This window comes from Microcaecilia unicolor, chromosome 4 (assembly GCF_901765095.1).
Source record: "Microcaecilia unicolor chromosome 4, aMicUni1.1, whole genome shotgun sequence".
Classification (NCBI taxonomy): Eukaryota; Metazoa; Chordata; class Amphibia; order Gymnophiona; family Siphonopidae; genus Microcaecilia; species Microcaecilia unicolor.
The window spans coordinates 310,726,772-310,747,513 of record NC_044034.1 but is presented as its reverse complement, the minus strand read 5'-3'; the positions used below and the strand labels follow the sequence as shown (position 1 = coordinate 310,747,513).

Here is a 20,742-nt window from a genome sequence, read left to right as displayed (position 1 = left end):
ATGTATGCTACGGCGGGTGAAAATGTCTCACATCCCCTGTTAATAATTGTGCTTGTTCTTACTGAGCAAACATTAACACTGAGAAAATATGCATGGCTCAGTTAAGTTACAAAAAGCAGCATTTTGTTATTGTGTACCAGGGAACACATAATAGCTTGGAATGAGGTGGGGTGATTTTTTCTTTCCTTTTTTTTTTTTTAAATTAGAATCAAAGGTGGTTAATGAAACATATGGAATCTGCTACCTTTTCCTCATCTTCCTTCTACCGGCTGTATTTAGGGAGGTGTACCATCCTCTGTCTCTTCTGTATCCTGCAGCCTTAATTCTCCCTGTTACAGAGGGATCTTTAAGTAATAAAGCAAGATAATTTAACATACAGAGGCCTTGATGCAGTAAGTGTTATGTTAGAACACTGTGCTAACTCCAGTGCACCATATTGTAATGCACAGGCTAAAAATATTTTTGCAACATTGAAAAGTGCAGTCAGAAAAAATAAAGTACATGGGGGAAAATTAGTGAGCTTTTGCAGGAATAGCAAAAATTCAAGAGAGAAAGCTCCAAATGGTAGCTAAATCTGTCTGCAACAGACTTCTTTTACTATTGGTTCAGCAATGAAGCATCCAAAGCTTGATCCACCTTCACCTGAGAAACGGGACCCATATCAATCCTGTGAATCCTTTACGGGTACAGTATTAGAGGAACTTAAAGAAATTAAAAATCTACTATCAGTTAATAATGCTGCTCTAAAGGAAGCAAAGGTCAAGATCGTGGCTATGAATCAAAAGTTGGAGGGTTTTAATCAGAAAGCATCAAAGCTGGAGGATTTGATGGATAAAGCAGAAGTGGCTTTGAAGACCCAAGTGGTGCAATTAAAAACAGCCTGAGGAAACAAGTTAAGGAGAATAACAACAATAGCTGATGGAGCAATTTGCATATTCTGGGCTTGCCTTAGGGCAGCAAAGGCAAGGATTTGGTAACTTTTATTGAACTATTTCTCCCAAAGCTGCTTAAGATTACATTTCAGTACCAGTCTGAAGTTTAAAGGGTCCATTATATTCCTGCCTAGAGGGATCAAGCAAAAAACCCTCCCATGACCTTTAATTCTGCAATACCCACGGCTTGTGGAGATCACACAGCTTGAAAAAATCTCCCATTGTTTGGGAAGGCAATAAATTATGGACAAATAAGGATTTTGCCAAATGGAAAAAAGTTTCTAGATTTCAGGGCAGGACTGAAGGAGCTGGGAGCTCACTGTGACCTTTTCTATCCTGCAGTTTTCAAGGTCACTTTGTATAACTGGACTCAATCGTTTGAAGAACCAGAGGCCCTGGAAACGTTTCTCCAAGAACAAAAGGAGGCACATATGTGCACCCAATGAGAGCGTATTTCCCTCGTCAGTGCAGTTTATCTGAGTACTCTTAATGTGTACTGTGGATAGCATAATAAAAAAATGAAAAGGACTCCTCTTGGACTTTGAGGCTAACCCTCTCTCTTATTTTTTCTTTGCAGGTGTGGAGATATTTGTTAACTAGTAAAAGAAGCCCGTTTCAGAGCAAATGAAATGGGCGCTAGCAAGGTTTTCGTCACCAACACCCACCTCCCTCCCTCCCTGGCCAACCCCTTCATTGTTCTGGCATTGCTCCGCCCCAAACGTCATGACGTTTGACACGAGGGCCGGAGCATTTCCCACCCACCCCCGCCTCCCTGCCTGCCAACCACTTCGTTGTTCTGCCATTGCTCCACCCTTGAGGGCAGGGCCCAGAGCGATTTCCCACCCCCGCCTCCCTGCCAATCCCTTTGTTGTTCTGCCATTGCTCCACCCTCGAGGGCAGGGCCCAGAGCGATTTCCCACCCCCCGCCTCCCTTCCTGCCAACCCCTTCGTTGTTCTGCCATTGCTCCACCCTCGAGGGCAGGGCCCGGAGTGATTTTGGTGGCTTCACCACCACGAACCTTTTTGAAGGAAGTCAGAGCTTGGCTTCACTGACGTCAGTGTCCTCAGAACGTTGAGGGTGAGTTTTATTATAGTAGATATGTTCCACTTCTGCCTTACCATTCCTGAGTCACAAGGCAAAGATTGTGCATGCTGGGTTTGTTATTTTTTGTACTGTTATTTGTAATAGGTAAGAAGGCTCACACAGTGCAACAACACTGGAGTTTAGAGTCAGGCTGTTCCCTGGCTCTTGCTGATATCCTGGATGTGCAGGTGCATGTGGCTGCAAGCATGAGAGTTACACTGGGCCCCTTTTATCAAGCTGCATGAGCATCTACACACGCCCAACACGTGTCAAAATGGAGTTACCACCCAGCTACCACGTGGCTCTTGCGGTAATTTCATTTTTGGTGCATGTCTGATACATGCGACCAAAAAATAATTTATTTTCGGAAGCACGTATTGGATGCACACCATGTGGCATTTGACGCGTGGTCATTACCACCCAGTTACTACTGCATGAACTTTTACCACTAGGTTAATAGTTGGTGGTAAGGTCGCAGTCAAAAAATGGATGTGTGGCAATTTTGATTTTGCCAAACATCCATTTTCAGCAAAAAAATTTTAAAAGGCCTTTTGTTACAGGCACACTGAAAAATGGATCAGCACGTACCCCAAACCCATACCTCCACTACCGCAAGCCATTTTTCAGCGCACCTTAATAATAGGATCCCACTATTCCTTATTGTTACATCATTGTTCTCAACATTATTGAAATGGGGCCATGTCCACCAGTACTAGGAGGGGATTTTAACATTCCCTTAGAGAATGGCTTTAGACAGCAAATACTTAAGATAAAGGTACCAAGGACTTGGTTTTCCTCACAGAATCTGATCGGGGACTGTGGGTTGCTGGAGCCATGATGACTTGAATCATGCAGCTATACTTTACATTATTCTTTCCAATGTGCATCATTTTGTACTTGTCCACATTAGATTTCCCATGGCATTTGGATGCTCATACATGTGACAGTATTCTGTACATTTACACTCATATCTTAAATGCAGGCACCCAGATATAGAATTACCCTTAAAGAAGGAATTTTACAAAAGTATATCTGGTTTAGGAGGGTATATAAGCACCGACTTAGGCATTACTTCACAAAGATGCGTAGATACTTGGTTCATTTCTTGTTTTTTGGGATCGGACCAATGTTGAGGTCTTTGCATTGGTTGCCAGTATATTTCTGCATTTGTTTTCGGGTGACTCTGTGGCTGGTTCCATTTTATTTAAAGCATGCCATTGAGTGTTATTGTCCAGCCAGAGTGGATTACTATTACTATCTGTTGTACATCATTTTAAGTCAAGTTATACTGTGTTTTCTGCTATTGGTGCTTTTTTTTATAGAACCAGTTGCCAGAACCAATGCGCCATCTGTCAGAGTTCTCTCAATTTAAGAAACAGCTTAAAACATATTTTTCTTCAAGCTTTTCATGGCTAAAAGGATCCTAGCTCTGTGGCTGATTTGGGTAGGGTAGTGGGCTGAATGAAAGGTGCAGGGTTTTCTATTTTTTAATGCGTTTTATATTACATATTTATTACTGTACCATACTGTGGTAGTGTGAGCTGGGTTGGAGCAGGATGCTTTCATAAAATACAGCCAGGCAAGAATAAAGAATGAAACAAAACCCCTTTATTAAACAAACATTGAAGACTGTTACCTCCTAGGTACAGTAAATAAAGAATAAGGTCTCTTAAATTTCAGAGACAAACTTCACACAGTCCTGTAGCTGATTGACCTCGAGCTCACAGTACATGCAACTACTTGCAGGGTTGCATAACTCAGATCTGGCTCTAGCCAGACCTCAAGGACAGGATTCTTATAAAACAAAAGTTAAAACTGAGCCTACTTTAGCCAGGTTCTAGCAGCTTGGAAGCTTACACATAAGAAGGAGAGACCTATACTGCAAGGCAGCTTCTCTCCTGCAAGGGCCTCTCTGTTCTGTTCGACCAGAGGGCTTTTACTTAGAAATCCTGACTGCATCCTTCGAACGGAAATGCTACAACCCCTAAATAATCTCCAAAAATATTGCCTCCTCCCTCAAAACACCCAGGGAAAATCTGCTACAATACAAAGAGAAAAAAGCCACAAACAGAATCCCCCTTATAGTGACATACAATCCAGAGCTGGAATTTCTGAAAGAGATATTCCCAGCCCCACCATTGCTGGCCTTCCAACAGCCACCTAACTTGAAACACAAGCTAATCAGAAGTCAACTCCCAACAGAGACTGAAAAAGAAGAGAAGGGCACACATCCTTGCAATATATCCAGCTGCACGCTATGCCAAAACATTTCACAGGACCCCACAGTCATTCACAAAGGAAAAATATTCAACATAAAGGAATATTTCACATGCTCATCTTCCAATGTGGTATATATCATTCAGTGTAAAAAAATGTAACGAAGGATGCTATATTGGAGAAACAGGCCAAATGCTTAAGACAAGATTTAATTTACATAGATATCACATGAACAATACTGGTGCCAGCTGGGTTCCCACCCCTGTGGGTCAGCATTTTACAAAACCAGATCACTATACCAGTGACTTCATAGTAAGTGAAAGGTAACTTTAAAACAATACACAGGTACAAATCAAAGTAGGGTATACACAAAAAGTAGCACATACGAGTTATCTTGTTGGGCAGACTGGAAGGACCATGCAAGTCTTTTTCTGCCGTCATCTACTATGTTATGTTACTATGTTAATACAGGAACGTAAAACCTTTGAAGTCAGAATGATTGAATATTTTGACACCCAACAGACAGGACTTAAAGATCTGGGTTTCCTAGCCCATTATAAACCATAAAGTTGTATTGCTCTGTTTATCACCCTCCTCTCACCTATCCACCCCCATCCTGTTAGACTATCTCTGAAATGCTTTGATGTTCCCATGCATACCTCCTACCCATCCCCACCCTGTTAGACTGTCAATGAAATGCTTGGATGTTTTACTTATATATACTGCCATCTACCATATTTGCTTATTTCCGATCTGACGAAGAAGGGCAACCTTCGAAACCTAATCAAGAAATGTATTAAGTTATGTCCAATAAAAAAGGTATCATCTTATTTTCTTTTCCATGTTTTATTTTGTTTGATTTCTATTGATTACTTAGAAACATAGAAACATGATAGTAACATAGTAAATGATGGTAGATAAAGATCTCAAGGGTCCATCGAGTCTGACCAACAAGATTAACTCATTTTACATGGTATGTGATACTTTATATGTATACCCAAGTTTGATTTGTCCTTGCCATTCTCATGGCACAGACTGTAGAAGTCTGCCCAGCATTCTTCTTGTACTAAAAGTACTAAAGCTAACATCGAAGCCCCTTAAATTTACACTCCAGCCTATCCATATCTATTCAGTTATGCTCAGGGCATAGACCGAAGTCTGCCCAGCACTAGTTTTGCTTCCCAATTAAATTACCGTCGTTGCCACACAATGTCCGCTAAGATTCCATAGATCATTCCTTCTAAACAGGATTCCTTTGTGTTTATCCCACGCATATTTGAATTTCATTACCGTTTTCATCTCCACCACCTCCCACAGGATGGCATTGCACGCATCTACCACCCTTTCTGTGAAAAAATACTCCCCGACATTACGCCCGTGTCTGCCCCACTTCAACCTCAATTCATGTTCTCTAGTTCTACCACCTTCCCGTCCCTGGAAACGGTTTGCAGATTAATATTTGAACGTCTGTGTCATGACACCCGTTTCTCCTTTCCTCCACGGTATACATGTTCAGGTTGGTAAATCTCTCCTTGTATGGCTTGCAATGCAAATCCCTTACCATTTTTGTAGCTTTTCTTTGCACCGCTTTCAGTCTTTTGGCATCTTTAGCAAGATACGGCCTCCAAAACTGAACAAAATACTCCAAGTGGGGCCTTACTAATGACTTGTAGAGGGGCATCAACACCTCCTTTTTTCTTCTGCTGGTTATACCCCTTTCTATGCAGCCTAGCATCCTTCTGACCACAGCCGTCGCCTTGTCACATTGTTTCTTCACCTTCATATCCTCTGACACCATCACCCCAAGGTCTCTCTCCCGAGTCAAGATTCCTAACTAATCTCCCCCCTCCTATCTGGTAGCTCTCTTTTAGGTTTCTGCATTTCTTGGCCAGGATGGTCTGAAGAGAAGACATTATAGGTTGAATGAGCACAGGCTTTGTTGGGACTGAAGGGACCCGTTATAGAAGGCATAGCACTCGAGAGAGAACAAAAAAACAAAACAAGAAAATAGAAAATCATTACCACAACAGCCTGCAGTTAAGTACTCCTCCTTGAACTACTGCATTAACCCTGAAGTTGACTATATAACTCAGAACACACAGGATAGGGAGGTTGCAACAATGGTAATGGCTGTGAATTACACAACAGAGAGGGGCCTGAAGTCCCAGGGTAGTGTAATGCACTAATCTAAAAAAACAAAAATATAAAAAAAAATTTTTTATTTGATTCACAGATTGTTGTGATTATTTAGATAAGAAAGGTTTTCCACAATTTTTGTTGAAATTCCCTGAGTGCCCCTTTTACTCCCCGGTCGTCCAGTGGCCCAACTGATACTTTTGCCGGTTTTCTGCTTTTTATATACCTGAAAACATTTTTACTATATGTTTTTGCCTCTACCGCTATCTTCTTTTCAAAGTCCTTCTTAGCCTTTCTTATCAGCGCTTTGCATCTGATTTGACATTCCTTATGCCACTTTTTATTATCTTCAGTCGGTTCTTTCATTTTCTGAAGGATTCTCTTTTTGTTCCAATTGCCTCCTTCACCTCTCTTTATAACCACGCCGGTTGGTCTTCTGCCCTCCTTTACTGATACATGGAATATATATATTCCTGGGCCTCCAGGACGGTGTTTTTGAACAGCATCCACACCTGTTGTAGGTTTTTTACCCTATCCTTCGCTCCTCTAAGTTCTTTTTTTACCATTCTCCTCATTTTATCATAGCTCCCTTTTTTGAAGTTAAACACAACATATTTGAATTCCGTTGCCTACTTTTTTGAAAGCAGATTTCAAAGCTGATCATATTATGATCACTGTTATCAAGCGGCCCCCGCACAGTTACCTCTCGTACCAGATCATGTGCTCCACAAATGACTAGATCTAGAATTTTTCCTTCTCTTGTTGGCTCCTGTACCAGCTGCTCCATGAAGCAGTCCTTGATTTCATCAAGGAATTTTACCTCCTTGGCGAGCCCCGATGCTACATTAACCCAGTCTATATTGGGGTAATTGAAATTACCCAATATTATCGCGTTGCCCATTTTATTAGCGTCCCTAATTTCCTTTAATATGACTGCGTCCGTCTGCTCATCCTGGTCGGGTGGACGGTAGTACACTCCTACCACCATCCTTATCCCTTTGAGACATGGAATTTCGATTCATAGTGATTTCAAAAGGTCGTTTGTTTCCTTTAAAATTTTCAGTCTATTTGATTCAATGCCCTCGTTAATATACAATGCTACTTCTCCCCCAATCCGGTCCACTCTTATCACTTCGATACAATTTGTATCCCGGTATGACAGTGTCCCACTGGTTATCCTCCTTCCACCAGGTCTCGGAGATGCCTATTATATCTATTTTTTCATTTAGTGCAATATATTCCAATTCTCCCATCTTATGTCTTAGGCTCCTAGCATTTGCAGAAAGACACTTCAAGTTTTTCCTAGTCACTTTATGTTTGTTTTTCTCTTAAAACCAAACCAGATCCTAAAGTGCCTGCTAGACTGTTAATGTAAATGAAATGGCTTACTTCATTCGGTAGAGAAGAACACAGTTCCAGAGAGCACCTTTAACACAACTTCAGCACAAAGAATAGGAAATCACCAGCACAGCAATTTAATACAATTTAAAGAAAAACCTTCCAGCCCAAAATAGAAAAACTAGCAATTTTAGATTAAATAATAGGATAGACCCACAGCAGAAGAAAGAACAGCGTTTTTTTTCTCTTAAAGTTTGTTTTAGATAAGATATATACTCAAACAGTTGTAGAAGAAAGGTTTTAGGACTCTGGCAGCCTCAGTCCGTCAAACAGTTTAGTAAGAAAAGATTTCGAACATATTGTTTCTACTCCCTCCAAGGTATCCACTCTATTAGCTATCTTTATGTCATCCACAAAAAGGCAAACCTTTCCTTCCAACCCTTTAGCAATCTCTCTCACAAATATATTAAAACAGAATAGGCCCCAGCACTGATCCCTGAGGAACTCCACTGCTTACCTTCCTTTCCGCTGAGCGGATTCCATTTACCACCACCCTCTGCCCCTTGTCAGTCAACCAGTTTCCTATCCAATTCACCACTTTCAGTGCTAAGTTCAGCCCTTTCAGCTTGTTCACGAGTCTTCTGTGGGGGACCGTATCAAAGGTTTTGCTGAAATCCAAGTAGATTACATCTAGCACACATCTTTCATCCAGTTCTTTGGTCACCCAGTCAAAGAAGTCAATAAGATTCGTTTGGCAGGATTTTTCTTTGGTAAAGCCATGTTGCCTTGGGTCCTGTAACCCATTGGCTTCTAGAAAGTTAACTATCCTTTCAGCAGTGACTCCATTATTTTTTCTACCACCGATGTGAGACTTACTGGTCTGTAGTTTCCCACTTCTTCACTCATCTCCAATCTCACGGAACTTCTCCTGTCACTAAAGATCTATTAAATAAATCTTTAATAGCTCCCATGAGGACCTCTCTGAGCTCCCTCAGTATCCTGGGATGTATCCCATCTGGCCCCATAGCTTTGTCCACATTCAGATTCTCCAGTTGTTTATAAACTCTTCTGTAAACAGTGGAGTATCCACTCCATTCCCAGATATTCCCTCGGCAGCCAACCGTGGTCCTTCACCAGGATTTTCCTCCATGAACACCGAAGAGAATTGTTTAGCACATTTGTTTTATCCTCCTCACTCTCCACATAGCCATTCTCATTATCTTTGTCTCATTCCATTCCTATCATTTCTCCTTTCTCCAATATATTTGAAAAAGGTCTTGTCACCTCTCTTTACATCTTTAGCCATTTTTGCTTTCACTAGACATATTTCCCTCTTCGCTTGAATTTAATCCGATCATCTTTTCCGTGATCCTCTTGTTGCGTTCTTTAGTATTTCTGCCTCTTTTGCTCTTATGTTTTCAGCTACTTGTTAACTGTGATTAACTTGCAGTCTTAGTTATCCTTAGTTATTTATATACACATATACACACACACACATTTTTTTCTTACCATGAATCCTGATTAAATGTTATAGGTTACAGCTTTAGTGGTTGAGTTGTACTGCCAACTAATATCTACTGCCATAGGCAGAGCCACATTAAGGCACATACCTAGGGTCCAAATATTTATGTAGCCCTCTTAAATGTGCTCTGGACTCAGAAGATTAGGATTGATAACTGTCTGACTTTTTTCAGGATTCAACAGAATTTTGCACTAATGTCCTAAGGCCATAAAGATGATTAATGTGTCAGGATATTTTTCAGAGTTTAAAACCTGTATTTATATTTCTCTAATCCTCCTCCACCCTGAGTCTGCTCTCTCTGTTTCCAGTTTAATTAGCAGCATACATAGTGGGTACTATCCAGCCAACTGTTAAGGCAGTAGGGGTGGAGCACTGGAATGCTGCTCTAATCACATAAAGGGAGGAGGTGAGTGGGAGGAAGTTTTTGTGTTATACAAGTTAAGGGCTTCTTTTACAAAGCCATGCTAGCAATTCCCACATGGCGATTGAGAGGAAGCCCATAGGAATTGAATGGGCTTCCTCTCATTTACCGCATTAGAATCATTGGTGAGGCTTTATAAAAGATGCCTAAAATTTCTGTATGTGGTTTGGTGGGGAAAAAGAACAGTCACACTCCCTCGCCCCCCCAAAATGCCCCACTGTATATCTATAGGACAGTGCTTCTCATCCCAGTCCTCAGGCAACATCCAGCCAGTCAGACTCTCAGGATATCCACAATGAACACGCACATTGTGGCTGTCCTGAAAACCTAGCTGGCTGGGTGTGTCCTGAGGCCTGGGTTGAGAACCCCTGCTATAGGAGAAGCAATTCCAACAGCTTTAGCATACAAATACTGATTCGATATAACATAGTAATTAAAAAGCCAGCCATCTCCTCTCCTGACCAGACATACAAACAATACAGATAGCAAAACACATACAAACACACTCACACGTGCTCTGTATTCCTTCTCCACGTATTCATTAATATTTAAAAATAAACTTCCCTAGCAAATATGAATGTCTTGTTTTTGCTATACCTGCCATCCTGACTCAAAAGGCTTTACAGAATTATTTCACTCACTTGCAACCGATACATGTATTAGCTACATCACAGGAGTAGAACAGATGCAGGTTTCATCTAAAGATGCTTTAAAAAAATTAAGTGCACAAAATCAAATTAATGCATGCTAAAAATTTTTTTTTTTAAATGTGTTAAATCAAAAAACATTCAAACACTGGGAGAAAATGTCAAAAATGTTTCCCTTGTGCACATCCCTGGTAACATGTCAGGTACACAGATCAACACACCTCTTTATTTTTAGTTTCAGAAGACTTTTAATGGCACAAAATGATTACAGCTACAACTTATACATGTAAACTGAATGTGTTACAAGATGCTAACTAAAACATCTGTAGAATGCATAATCACTTTGGCTCAGTTATAACTCCAACAATGTCAACAAAATGTGCCAAACCCCCCCCCCCCCCCCCCATTCAATTTAATAGTCTTCAGTTTTCACTTTCTTAAAGAACATATGTAAATGGGTCTTTGTGGCAGAAAGTTTCCCCTCTGTATTTCTAAATGTGCACCATTTCTACGTCTTGTTTTCCATCTTATTTACAAGGATTAAGTCAGTTTTCACTAAATGTATGAAATATAAATGTCTATCTTTTCTTTCAAAACTGTAAACAGATATAAAGCTGTTGAAACATTTTACTCCAAAACCTCCAAGTTCCAAAAACACAACCCTTTTTCAGTTTCAACAGTTTAACATTTCTCAATAGACAGTGGTAGCAGGAGATAAGTGACCTGTGTTATTTTCTCACAATAAATAAATAGCATGCGTTATTTTAGACAGGCTGACCAACACAACTGCACGTTTGAAATATACTTCATTGATAACATTTAGAATCATCTGAAATTATCAAAATGGAATATTTTGATATTTTACCTTGAGATTTTGGTAAATTTTTAAATGGTTCTTTCACCTTAAGCAAGGATAAAATGATGGTTATCACATATCCATTTCAGAATATTCTGCCAAATTGGCTAATATGCTTTGCATGTAATATGTTGATATATTTTTTAAAAGCACAAAGAACACTTCAACTATTTGTCCTGCGAGTCCCTATTGTGCTGGGGATTTGGAAGCTCGAATTTTCCAACAATAAGCATAACAGCAGCTAGGCCCCAGATCACTTATGCATTTCATAACAAGATCTGGAACATGGATCAGTCTGTCTCAGTGTGGCTTACAATTCTTTTTCACATTCCAAGAAACATCACTGTGCCTTATATACTAAGCATTCATTCTTGTGTCAAAGCAAGAGCTTCACGCCTGCTGCTACTGTAAACCATTTAAAGCAGAGAATAATGTTAAGATGCATCAATAAATGTATTGTACTATCATCCTGCACTGCAACCACTACTATATATAAAAAATAGTAGTATTTATACCTTCACAGATTCTTGAAATGCTCAAATGTGTATATGGGTCTATTATTCTACAGTTCTTTATCCATGTACCATGTATTTAACTTGTAAAAAGTTAGGTGGTTCCCCCCCACCATAATTTCCCCTTTGAATTGTTTCCACACATAACTAAATGTTTTTCATTCTTCCCATTAATCAGTGCCGAGACAAATAATAAAACTGAAGTTTCTTCATACAGGACAGGTCTCTAAATGTCATGGTGAATGTTAGTATAAAAGCATTTTTGCAATTTTTAGAGTATTCTAGAGACAAACTAATAATAATATTCCTCTCACAATTAAGTGTTGGGAAGGGAAAAATCAAGAGTTTAATTGCAATTAAAGAAAAAGCCTCTACATGATTAGTATGCCCTTTCATCCAGTCTAGATTCAGTTTAATGGATGGGTTCAGCTCAAAACATAAAGGTGGCCTATCATTCGGCTTTAAATAGCTCCTGGACAACGGCCTGAATATCCAGCTTAACAGTCAGTGATGTCAGCATGCCCTCCACTTCCCATAATGAAACAGAATATGACATCACTGTTCTGCTGCTACACCACATGATGGCTATGTACAGTAACAGAAGAGGGAAAAGGACCACGGACTCCAGAGGCAGAAGGGAGAATCTTGTGCTTAAAAAGCACAAAATTGTCCCTTCTGCCTCTGGAGTCTGTGGTCCTTTTCCCACTTTGTGCATCTCCCATGGGACCCTGGAGTTCTCCGCTTTTGCAGATTCTTTTGGGCTATGTACAGAGAGCCTTTAGGACCCATCTTGGTTCAAAACATTGATGTGGCAGAAACTTCTGCCTGGCTTGACAAGTCACCTGGCATGTAGAGCTCCCCTTTGATCTCTAGAAAAATCCTTTTCAAGGGTAAATACTATGCAGATTTATTGTCTCTATAAGACAATGCAAGCCACTGTAGAAACTCATTACGGATCTGTTCCTGTGCCACCTGCATGTTGGTTTCCATGTGTGAACCATGGATAACTAGGGGGGTGGAAGGGGGTATAATAAAGAAAACCTTTTGGAATGGTTTCTATCTGCATCATGAATATTCTAGATCAGTTTCAGAAAGGCACACCTGATATATGCAGAAGTTTTACAGGAAGGCACTTCTACTAATTGGCCAACCTGCCTACAATTTCTGAGAAGCAAAGCATTAACATTAGGACTGTACCGAACATTTGTATTTGATTCGGCCCTGAATACATTATTTGCATTTGGCCGAATAGTGATTTAAAGTCAAATAAGAATAATCCGGGGTCTCTACTGTGCTAAATCCTACTGAAATAAACGATCTCTGATTTCACGTTGCTTCTTTTATTATATTAAAACTCAATGCCCTCTATTTATATTCAGTATTTGTATTCAGTCGAATAATATTTTTCATTATTTGTATTCGGCCAAATAGTAAAATATACTATTCCGTTCAGCTCTAATTAACATTTTCCAAAAGGCCATCCAAGTGCACAGCTAGTTTAATGTGTAGGTTTACTTATTTAAAACAGGCTAACTACCAGGTCTCTAAAACAATCATATTTAAAGATTATGCTTAATAGTAATTATATCTAAATATATATGAAACAAAACTCCTTCAGTTATGCTACATTTTCTAAAGAACATTTGTAGTTTTGCTGCTTAATATATTTGGTACTAAGTGTTCACATTTTTAACAAGAAATTACTAATGAAAAATGCTTAATTTTCCTTGCAAGATGAATACTCAACATTACCAGTGAGAATGTTGTCCTTTTTCAAGTAATGCCACGGACTAACCCACAAGTATTAGACATCATGGAGGAAAAGCATACAGTAAACAAAAAGGAAAAGAAACAGCGCATCTTAGAAGACTTGATTTCAGAGCAATGTCAGCCATGCATTTCCACAGGACTACAAAAACAGCTTTAAAAAAAATAGTCCCAGAATTTCAGTCAAAACACAGGTGCTCACAAATTGAAGTTCCGCATTAGAGTTGCCTCTTATGAATTTCAAAGCAAAGTTTAAAAATTTCCAGCATTGACTGTGATGTTTCACGTTTTAAAAACAAATATTGTCTTACTTAAATAATAGGGAAATATGAGGGCTTAACACATTTTCCCTTCAGTTGTTCAGAACTTTTAATTTAGTTTCTTTTTGACAAAATTAGTTAGCTCTGGGATTAAAAAAAAGCTGTAAATAAATTCATTCAATCTTTCAGATTTAAAGTTTTGTACCATCTTCACTTTTTGTTAAAGGCCCTGGGAACTGTTGGGTTAAAATAGTATTATATACCACATTGTGTAGTGAACTGCCCAAAAGTCAGCCTTAGATAAGCTTATTGCATCAGAATCGTTTTTTCTTTTCAACTAGATTTAAAACAGGAGGCAATTTTAGTAAACATTCTGAAATTAAATAGTTACATTTCAGGTTATTTCCTTTTAAGACATGGATAGCTATGGTCAAATAATCAACGTTTACACTACAGCTAGTGGATCAGTTTTAGTTATGTTATGAAGGAAACAGAATGGCTGACAAAATTTGTTTGCTAGTGGCCTCTGAATAGAAAGAAGCCCTTGCACACTGATAAGACAACTGTAAACTCTGCTAGGCAACTCTGAAGTTATCAGACTAACTGAAGATGAGGCAGGATACTTGAAAAACTTCCACTACAACCAGCTTCCATCAAAGGTGGCCACACAGAATTACTGAACGTAAATATATATTTAAAAAATGGGGAGGGCAGATCATGCTCAAGAGGGCATCAAGTTCAAATGCACGAACATGATGGTAACTAGGTCACAGACTGTTGGTACGTGCAGGCTGTCACACTCAGTAAGTGCTGGCTGAAGGTGTGGTCAATCTTTTCCCAATGTAGATGCTGAAAGAAAAGAAAACCGGAAGTACGTGAAATTATTGTCTTTGTCCAAGGTTTCTGTTTATTCTACACTGCAAGGCCTCTTGCTGAGAATATTGTGACCTCCAGTAATTTTCAGAGGGGGGAATTTATCAAGCTATTTTGTATTTACCCCTTTACATGTTAAAAGGGCACTAATGCAAGTCAGATTACTGTAACACAGTGTTAGTGAAGTCACCACAGGGTAAACAGTATTGAGGTGCAAAGAATGCAAAACACTCATTACTATGGAAAATTCCATAACACAGCCTGTGGTAAATACTGCAAGCTGCAATATAGCTGGAAAACTAACCCCAGCCAAAAGGCAGGGTTATTTTACCATCTTGGGAGCACTGGGCCATGAAGCTGCAGCCTGATGCTCCTGAGCTGCATCTTAAAAGGGACTAGTCAAAATACCTTGAAATGCCTCCCCAAGGCCCCTCTCCCCCTTAAGCACAAACCTCCTCCTGAGACTCCCTCTCAGTTCAAGCATACCCAAAACAAGGCCCTCCTCTTCACGTATTATAATAGATCCCACATCTGGATGTCCTCACTCCCACTAGAAGCCACCACTTCCCAAGTCATGAAAGCCCTTCTATAGAAATATATCCTCTACTGGTAGTACCATAAGACTACCATTAGGGTCATCATCACCATTTTGAAACTGGCACCAGCAAGGATAGGAGTGAATGGGGATTACGCCTGCCCGATCCCACTAGACATCAGGGATGATGCAAGGCAGAGCCAAGGGGCTCTTGTTTGTGGGTGGGTGAGGGGCATCTTGAGGTAACTTTGCTTGGCTGTTTTTAAGATGTGGCCAAGAGCTCTGGCCTTACAGCCTTATGCCCCTGGGGCAGCAGATAATGCTGCTTGCAAGGTTGCTCACAAGCAGTGTTATGGATATACCATGGGAGTAACCTGTGGTACTAGGATACTACAGGTTGGCAATTCTTATAGTAAATCAAGGTGCAGTAAAAGTGACTTCTGCCAGAGACTTACTGAACATTGTAAGACCAATATCCATAAGCCCAGGGAACAATGTTAATCACATATTTCATTCAGTTATCTTTGATATTCAACATTTCAGCATCATTGAATACAACTGGATAAAGATATTACATCAGAAAGGGCCTCTACCTGTACGCAGAGAGGTCTGGTTAAGTTTAGATGGACAGTGCTAATATTCAGCACCGTCCAGCTAAACTTGAACCAATCCTTGGCTCTATGGTTTTGGATAAATTTTGTCAAGCCAACAAACTGGCCAAAACAAAATTTGGGTCAATGGCTCGAGAGACCAGGACATTAGATTGATGTCTAAAATGATTTTATTATTAAGGACTCGCACAGATCTGTGTTTTGGCAACAGGCCTGCCTCAGGAGTCTAAAACGCAAAACACAAAAAACACTGGTTAATATCCTATATAATAAAACGCACCTCCAACATTCTGAAGCTGAGAAAGTGAAGCCTTCAAGCCTTGAAGCATTCCTGCAACGTTCCGGAACTATGTGTCGTCAATTGAGGAGATGGAGCCTTACAGAGCGCACGAATGCTTCAAGGCTTGAAGGCTTCACTTTCTCACACACACACACTCACTCTCTGTGTCTCACATACACTCTCTCTCACACACAGACTCACACACTCTCTCTGACACAAACACACACTCTTGTCTCTCTCTCATTCTCTCTCACATACACACTCCATCTCTCACCCACACACTCTCTCTCAAACATACACACTCCGAGGAAAGGGGGGCATGGAACTCGGAGGGAAGGGGGGGGGGCCAAGAACTCGGAGGGAGGGAGAGAGGGGGGCCTGCACCTCGGACGGAAGGGGGGCCTGGAACTCGGAGGGGAGGAGAGGGAAGGAGGGGGTCATGGAACTCGGAGCCCCCCCCCCCCACACACTCTCTCACACACACACACTGTCTCTCACACTCTCTCTCTCTCTCTCTCTGACACAAACACACACACACACACACACACACTCTGTCTGTCTCTCTCATTCTCTCTCTCACTCACACACACATACTCTCTCTCTCTTAAACATACACACTCCGAGGAAAACCTTGCTAGCGCCCGTTTCATTTGTGTCAGAAACGGGCCTGTTTTACTAGTAAATATATAAAATATAAGAGCATATCTAGGTATGATATTTAAAACATAATATATACCCAAGTATAAAACATTAATACATACTGATCTGTCAAAATATGTAAAAACATGTCAGATTAAATTAATCAGAATATAAATAATGAAATGACACAAAGATTAATGTAAAAAACCATAATAAAAGGAAGATAATGAATGGTGAAAGCACCAGCTTGTGAAATCACATTGCATATATAATAAAACACTAATGGATAATGGATACGTATATACATAGTAACATGTTCAAAATAAATTATATAAATATGATGAAATGCACAATATACAATCATGTAAAATAATGGTATTATATGGGAACTGAAATGAAATGCGTAATGTACAAACATGTAAAATCATATAAAATATAACAGTAATGTATCTAATACAGTTATGTAACAGCATATGTAATCATTGAAAGTCAAGGTAACCTGACAGAAAAGTATAAAAAGTTAGAGCAAGGGATGAGAAAAAAAAAAAACAAGTCAAGGAAAAAGAAAAAAATGGTATGCTAAAGGGTTGAGTATGTATAGTCAATATACATGTGTAGGTCATGGAAAAGTACGGGAGAGTCAGCTATGTTGGCTAAAGGTGAGCTGAAACAACTAAGTCTTGATTTTTTTTTTTTTTTAATTTAAGAAAAGAACTTTCCAGATTGGCTTCCAGTGGAAGAGAATGCCACAGATACAGTCCAAGATAGAAGGCCATATCCCATAAATCTTCTAGGCAGAGGTATATAGGGGGTGGGGGGGGGGGGGGGGGTTAAGGACAGAACCACCATTCTATTTTATTTATTTGGATTTTGTTCCTTTTTCAGTAATAGCTCAAGGTGAGTTACATTCAGGCTCACTGGGTATTTCCCTTTCCCTAGAGAGCTCACAATCTAAGTATTTGGGAGGAGTGTAGTGTTCAAGGGATGAAATAGGTAGGTTAGACAGATAATCTGGGGCACTAGGGACCAATCATTTGAATACGAGAGTGAGAATCTTAAAATTTGAGACATACTGAAACAGGAAGCTGGTGCTTAGATATATTCAGGTACTTATTTTGTACCAGGGGCAAAGGAGGGTTAAGTGACTTGCCCAGAGTCAGAAGGATCTGCAGTGGGAATCGAACTCAGTTCCCCAGGATCAATGTCCGCTGCACTAACCACTAGGCTACTCCTCTACGCCGAATGACAGTTTGACAGAGGTGGATTGAATCAAATGCAGGCATTTAAGAAATGAAAAAGGTGGACTACAATAGAGGATGCTGTAGTTTTCTATATGGAATATTACTAGAACCAGCATTAGGGAGAATTATCTGTCCAGTTCTTCGTATCTAGTAGTACTATTCAAATAAGTAGTATCAGTATTTGAACAGATAGCAATTTTTTGACCGTCTGATTACACCACTCCCAGACATCCAAAATAAAATATAACTGCTATCTGTGATGAATGTTCTTCTAATGACTGCAATATAGTGGGTATAAAACTTGTGTTGCCTGCTAGGTTTAATGACCCTTTTGCAGCTTTCCCAGAAAAAGTTTTTGTTTTCACTTGGCACTTTCCTACTGCTCATTTGGGCTTCAATTTAATCAGAATCAAGGCTGGGGACCTTCATTCACAACTATCCATGGAAAGTTTCCTTAGTTTATCTCCTTTCCAAGATACTTTTTGATCCTTTCACTGACAGTCCTCAGCCAGGGCCCATGCACCACAGCTCCTTCTGAACTTCAGCAATCATGTCTCTAATGACGGATTGCCTTCTCTCTAATGGCTGTGAACACCATGGATCTACGAGGTTAGTCTCATCACAGAAATGTTTGAGCATGCTTTTCTACATAAGTTATACAGCAAGTCTGGCATCCTAACTACTTCACACAACTATTCCAAATGGGCAAGTGGTTGTGTAGTGTGTGGCTCATTTTACTGCTGTATCAGACCACTAAAACAGAGAAGGTTAATGTATTAACTCATTATTCCATCTCTAGTTTCTCAGCTAATGCACAGTAAAAACCTTAAACCTCTAGGTAATGAACTGATAACGTGAAAATACTTTCAGAAACAATTCTAGGTAACAAAAGAGGTTAAAACAGTACACAAACACAATCAATCAAGAAAAAGGCACAGCAGGGCCTTCACGATTGACATAAACGGAGTCCCTTTATTCCAGGAGAGACTCGACACGGGCCATGTTTCGGCATAGAAATGCCTGCCTCAGGGATCCAAGGTTAATATTTTGGCGTTCTTTGCAATTGCATGGATAATTGCTTTCACTTCTCCTTGGAGATTCAGCACTGCTGCAAGGAATCTGTTTTCCAAATATACTTAACTCTGAGAACATATTAATTAACCTTGGACCCCTGAGGCAGGCATTTCCACACCGAAGCACGGCCCATGTCAGGTCTCTCTCAGAATAAAAGGACTCCATTTATCTCGATCTTGAAGGCCCTGCTGTGCTTTCTTCTAGAAACAATTCTGACACTTCACTAAAACAAAAAATACATTAGATGATTTGATGAAGTATACTGTTTAGAGAATGACAAGGGGACAAAGTCTGCTCCCGCCCCATGCCCATCCCTGCGGGCTCTGTCTCCGTCCCCGCCAGCTCTGTCCTCGTCTGCAGAAGTTTTGAACACTTATGATTTTATATTTAAATCTTTTTATTAAAAGGAACCATATTCTGTGCAACTGTTTATATATCACAAATAGAAAACAATAACGAGAAACTATAACCACCCCACCATCCTCTAACCTTCTAATCCCAACAATAGCGGACTTCTACTAGCCCAAAGAACCCTGTTAAAATGTCCAGGGGTACAAAATACAACCCGCTCTGTCTGTCTCAGCGGGTGAGAAATATGTTCTGTTATGCCACTGTTATGATTTTTAATCTGTGGATGAATAAGTCATCAACAATCTAGTGATTCAGTCTAGCTCTCCTATCTTCCACAGTCCTTCCTGCAATAGAAAATGTCTTCTCAGATGTGCTGGTAGCAGGAATGTACAGGATCCCCTGTGCAAATTTTGCCAGTTATGGCCAGCACTTTTGCTTGTTTTCCAAAAATAAATTAAAACATTGCATCCCTCAAACAAAGGTAACTGCCCAATTCATTAACAGCTTTCAAAGTAGAGAATAACATGGAGACAAAATCTGTCCTTGTCCTCATCCTTGTCTCCACATCATTCTCTAATACTATTAAATAGAAGAGTTAATGTGTGCACCATGAAAGTATTGCCCAGACCGAAGGTCCATCAAGCCCAGTATCCCATTTCCAACAATGGCCAATCCAAACTAATACAAGTTAATGGACTTTTCTTCCAGGAGTTTGACCAAACCTTTTTTTATTTTTTGTTAAGAGAATTTATTTGCTGATGCTCTGCCAAGAAGCTTTGAGAACAAAAAAGTTTACATAAGAGTTTTATTTAAGAACCACAACACTGCCCAACCTTTTTGAAACCTTGCTAAAGTCTTTAACCACATTCTCTAGCAACAATTTCCAGAGCTTAATTATACGCTGAATGAAGAACCATTTTCTCCAATTTGCTTTAAAATGTACTACTTAGTAACTGTATGCCTCTAAGCCCTTGTACTTTTGGAAAGAGTAAATAATCAATTCACATCTACCTGCTCCACTTCACTCATTTTATAGACTTCTGTCATGTCTACTCTCATTTGTCTTTTCTCTAAGCTGAAGAGCCCTATTTTCTTTAGACTTTTTTCACAGGGGGGTTGTTCCAACCTTTTTATCATTTTGGTTATCAGCAGAGAGAGGGGAAAAAAACAGATATAAATGTGATTAATCTGTTCTCCACTCACCCTAGTCCAAGAGCCAACACATGAGACAGAAAGAGAGATGGGATGAACACCTTAAGGAAATCCGCTGAGAAAAGGCCTCCTTTCTTCATAGCCCCTGTCTTCCTCATACTCAGGGAAACTGAACGCTTGGGATGTCGGAAGTGAAATTCCCTGTGAAAGAAATGTTAGGTGTGAGAGTGACATTTTACAGATGCTCAAGACTGACACAAGAGTCAAAGTCCATCAGCAAAGCATAAAACACAG

At 39.9% G+C, this 20,742-nt stretch overlaps 1 protein-coding gene across 4 annotated transcripts in view; it reads right to left on the bottom strand.

The window, feature by feature from the left end:
- BNIP3L (BCL2 interacting protein 3 like) overlaps window positions 1-20,742 on the bottom strand; it is a 60,517-nt gene that overhangs the window by 4,291 nt on the left and 35,484 nt on the right. For 3 of the 4 annotated variants that reach the window (XM_030201835.1, XM_030201834.1, XM_030201836.1), the window contains 2 exons: window positions 20,500-20,649; window positions 10,533-14,541 (listed from right to left, as the gene is read on the bottom strand). In XM_030201835.1, coding sequence (XP_030057695.1) covers window positions 14,493-14,541; window positions 20,500-20,649 — 199 coding nt within the window. In that variant the 3' untranslated portion in view covers window positions 10,533-14,492. Of the gene's footprint in view, window positions 1-10,532; window positions 14,542-20,499; window positions 20,650-20,742 lie in introns of those variants that run through there. The other variant, XR_003941992.1, reaches the window with a different exon arrangement.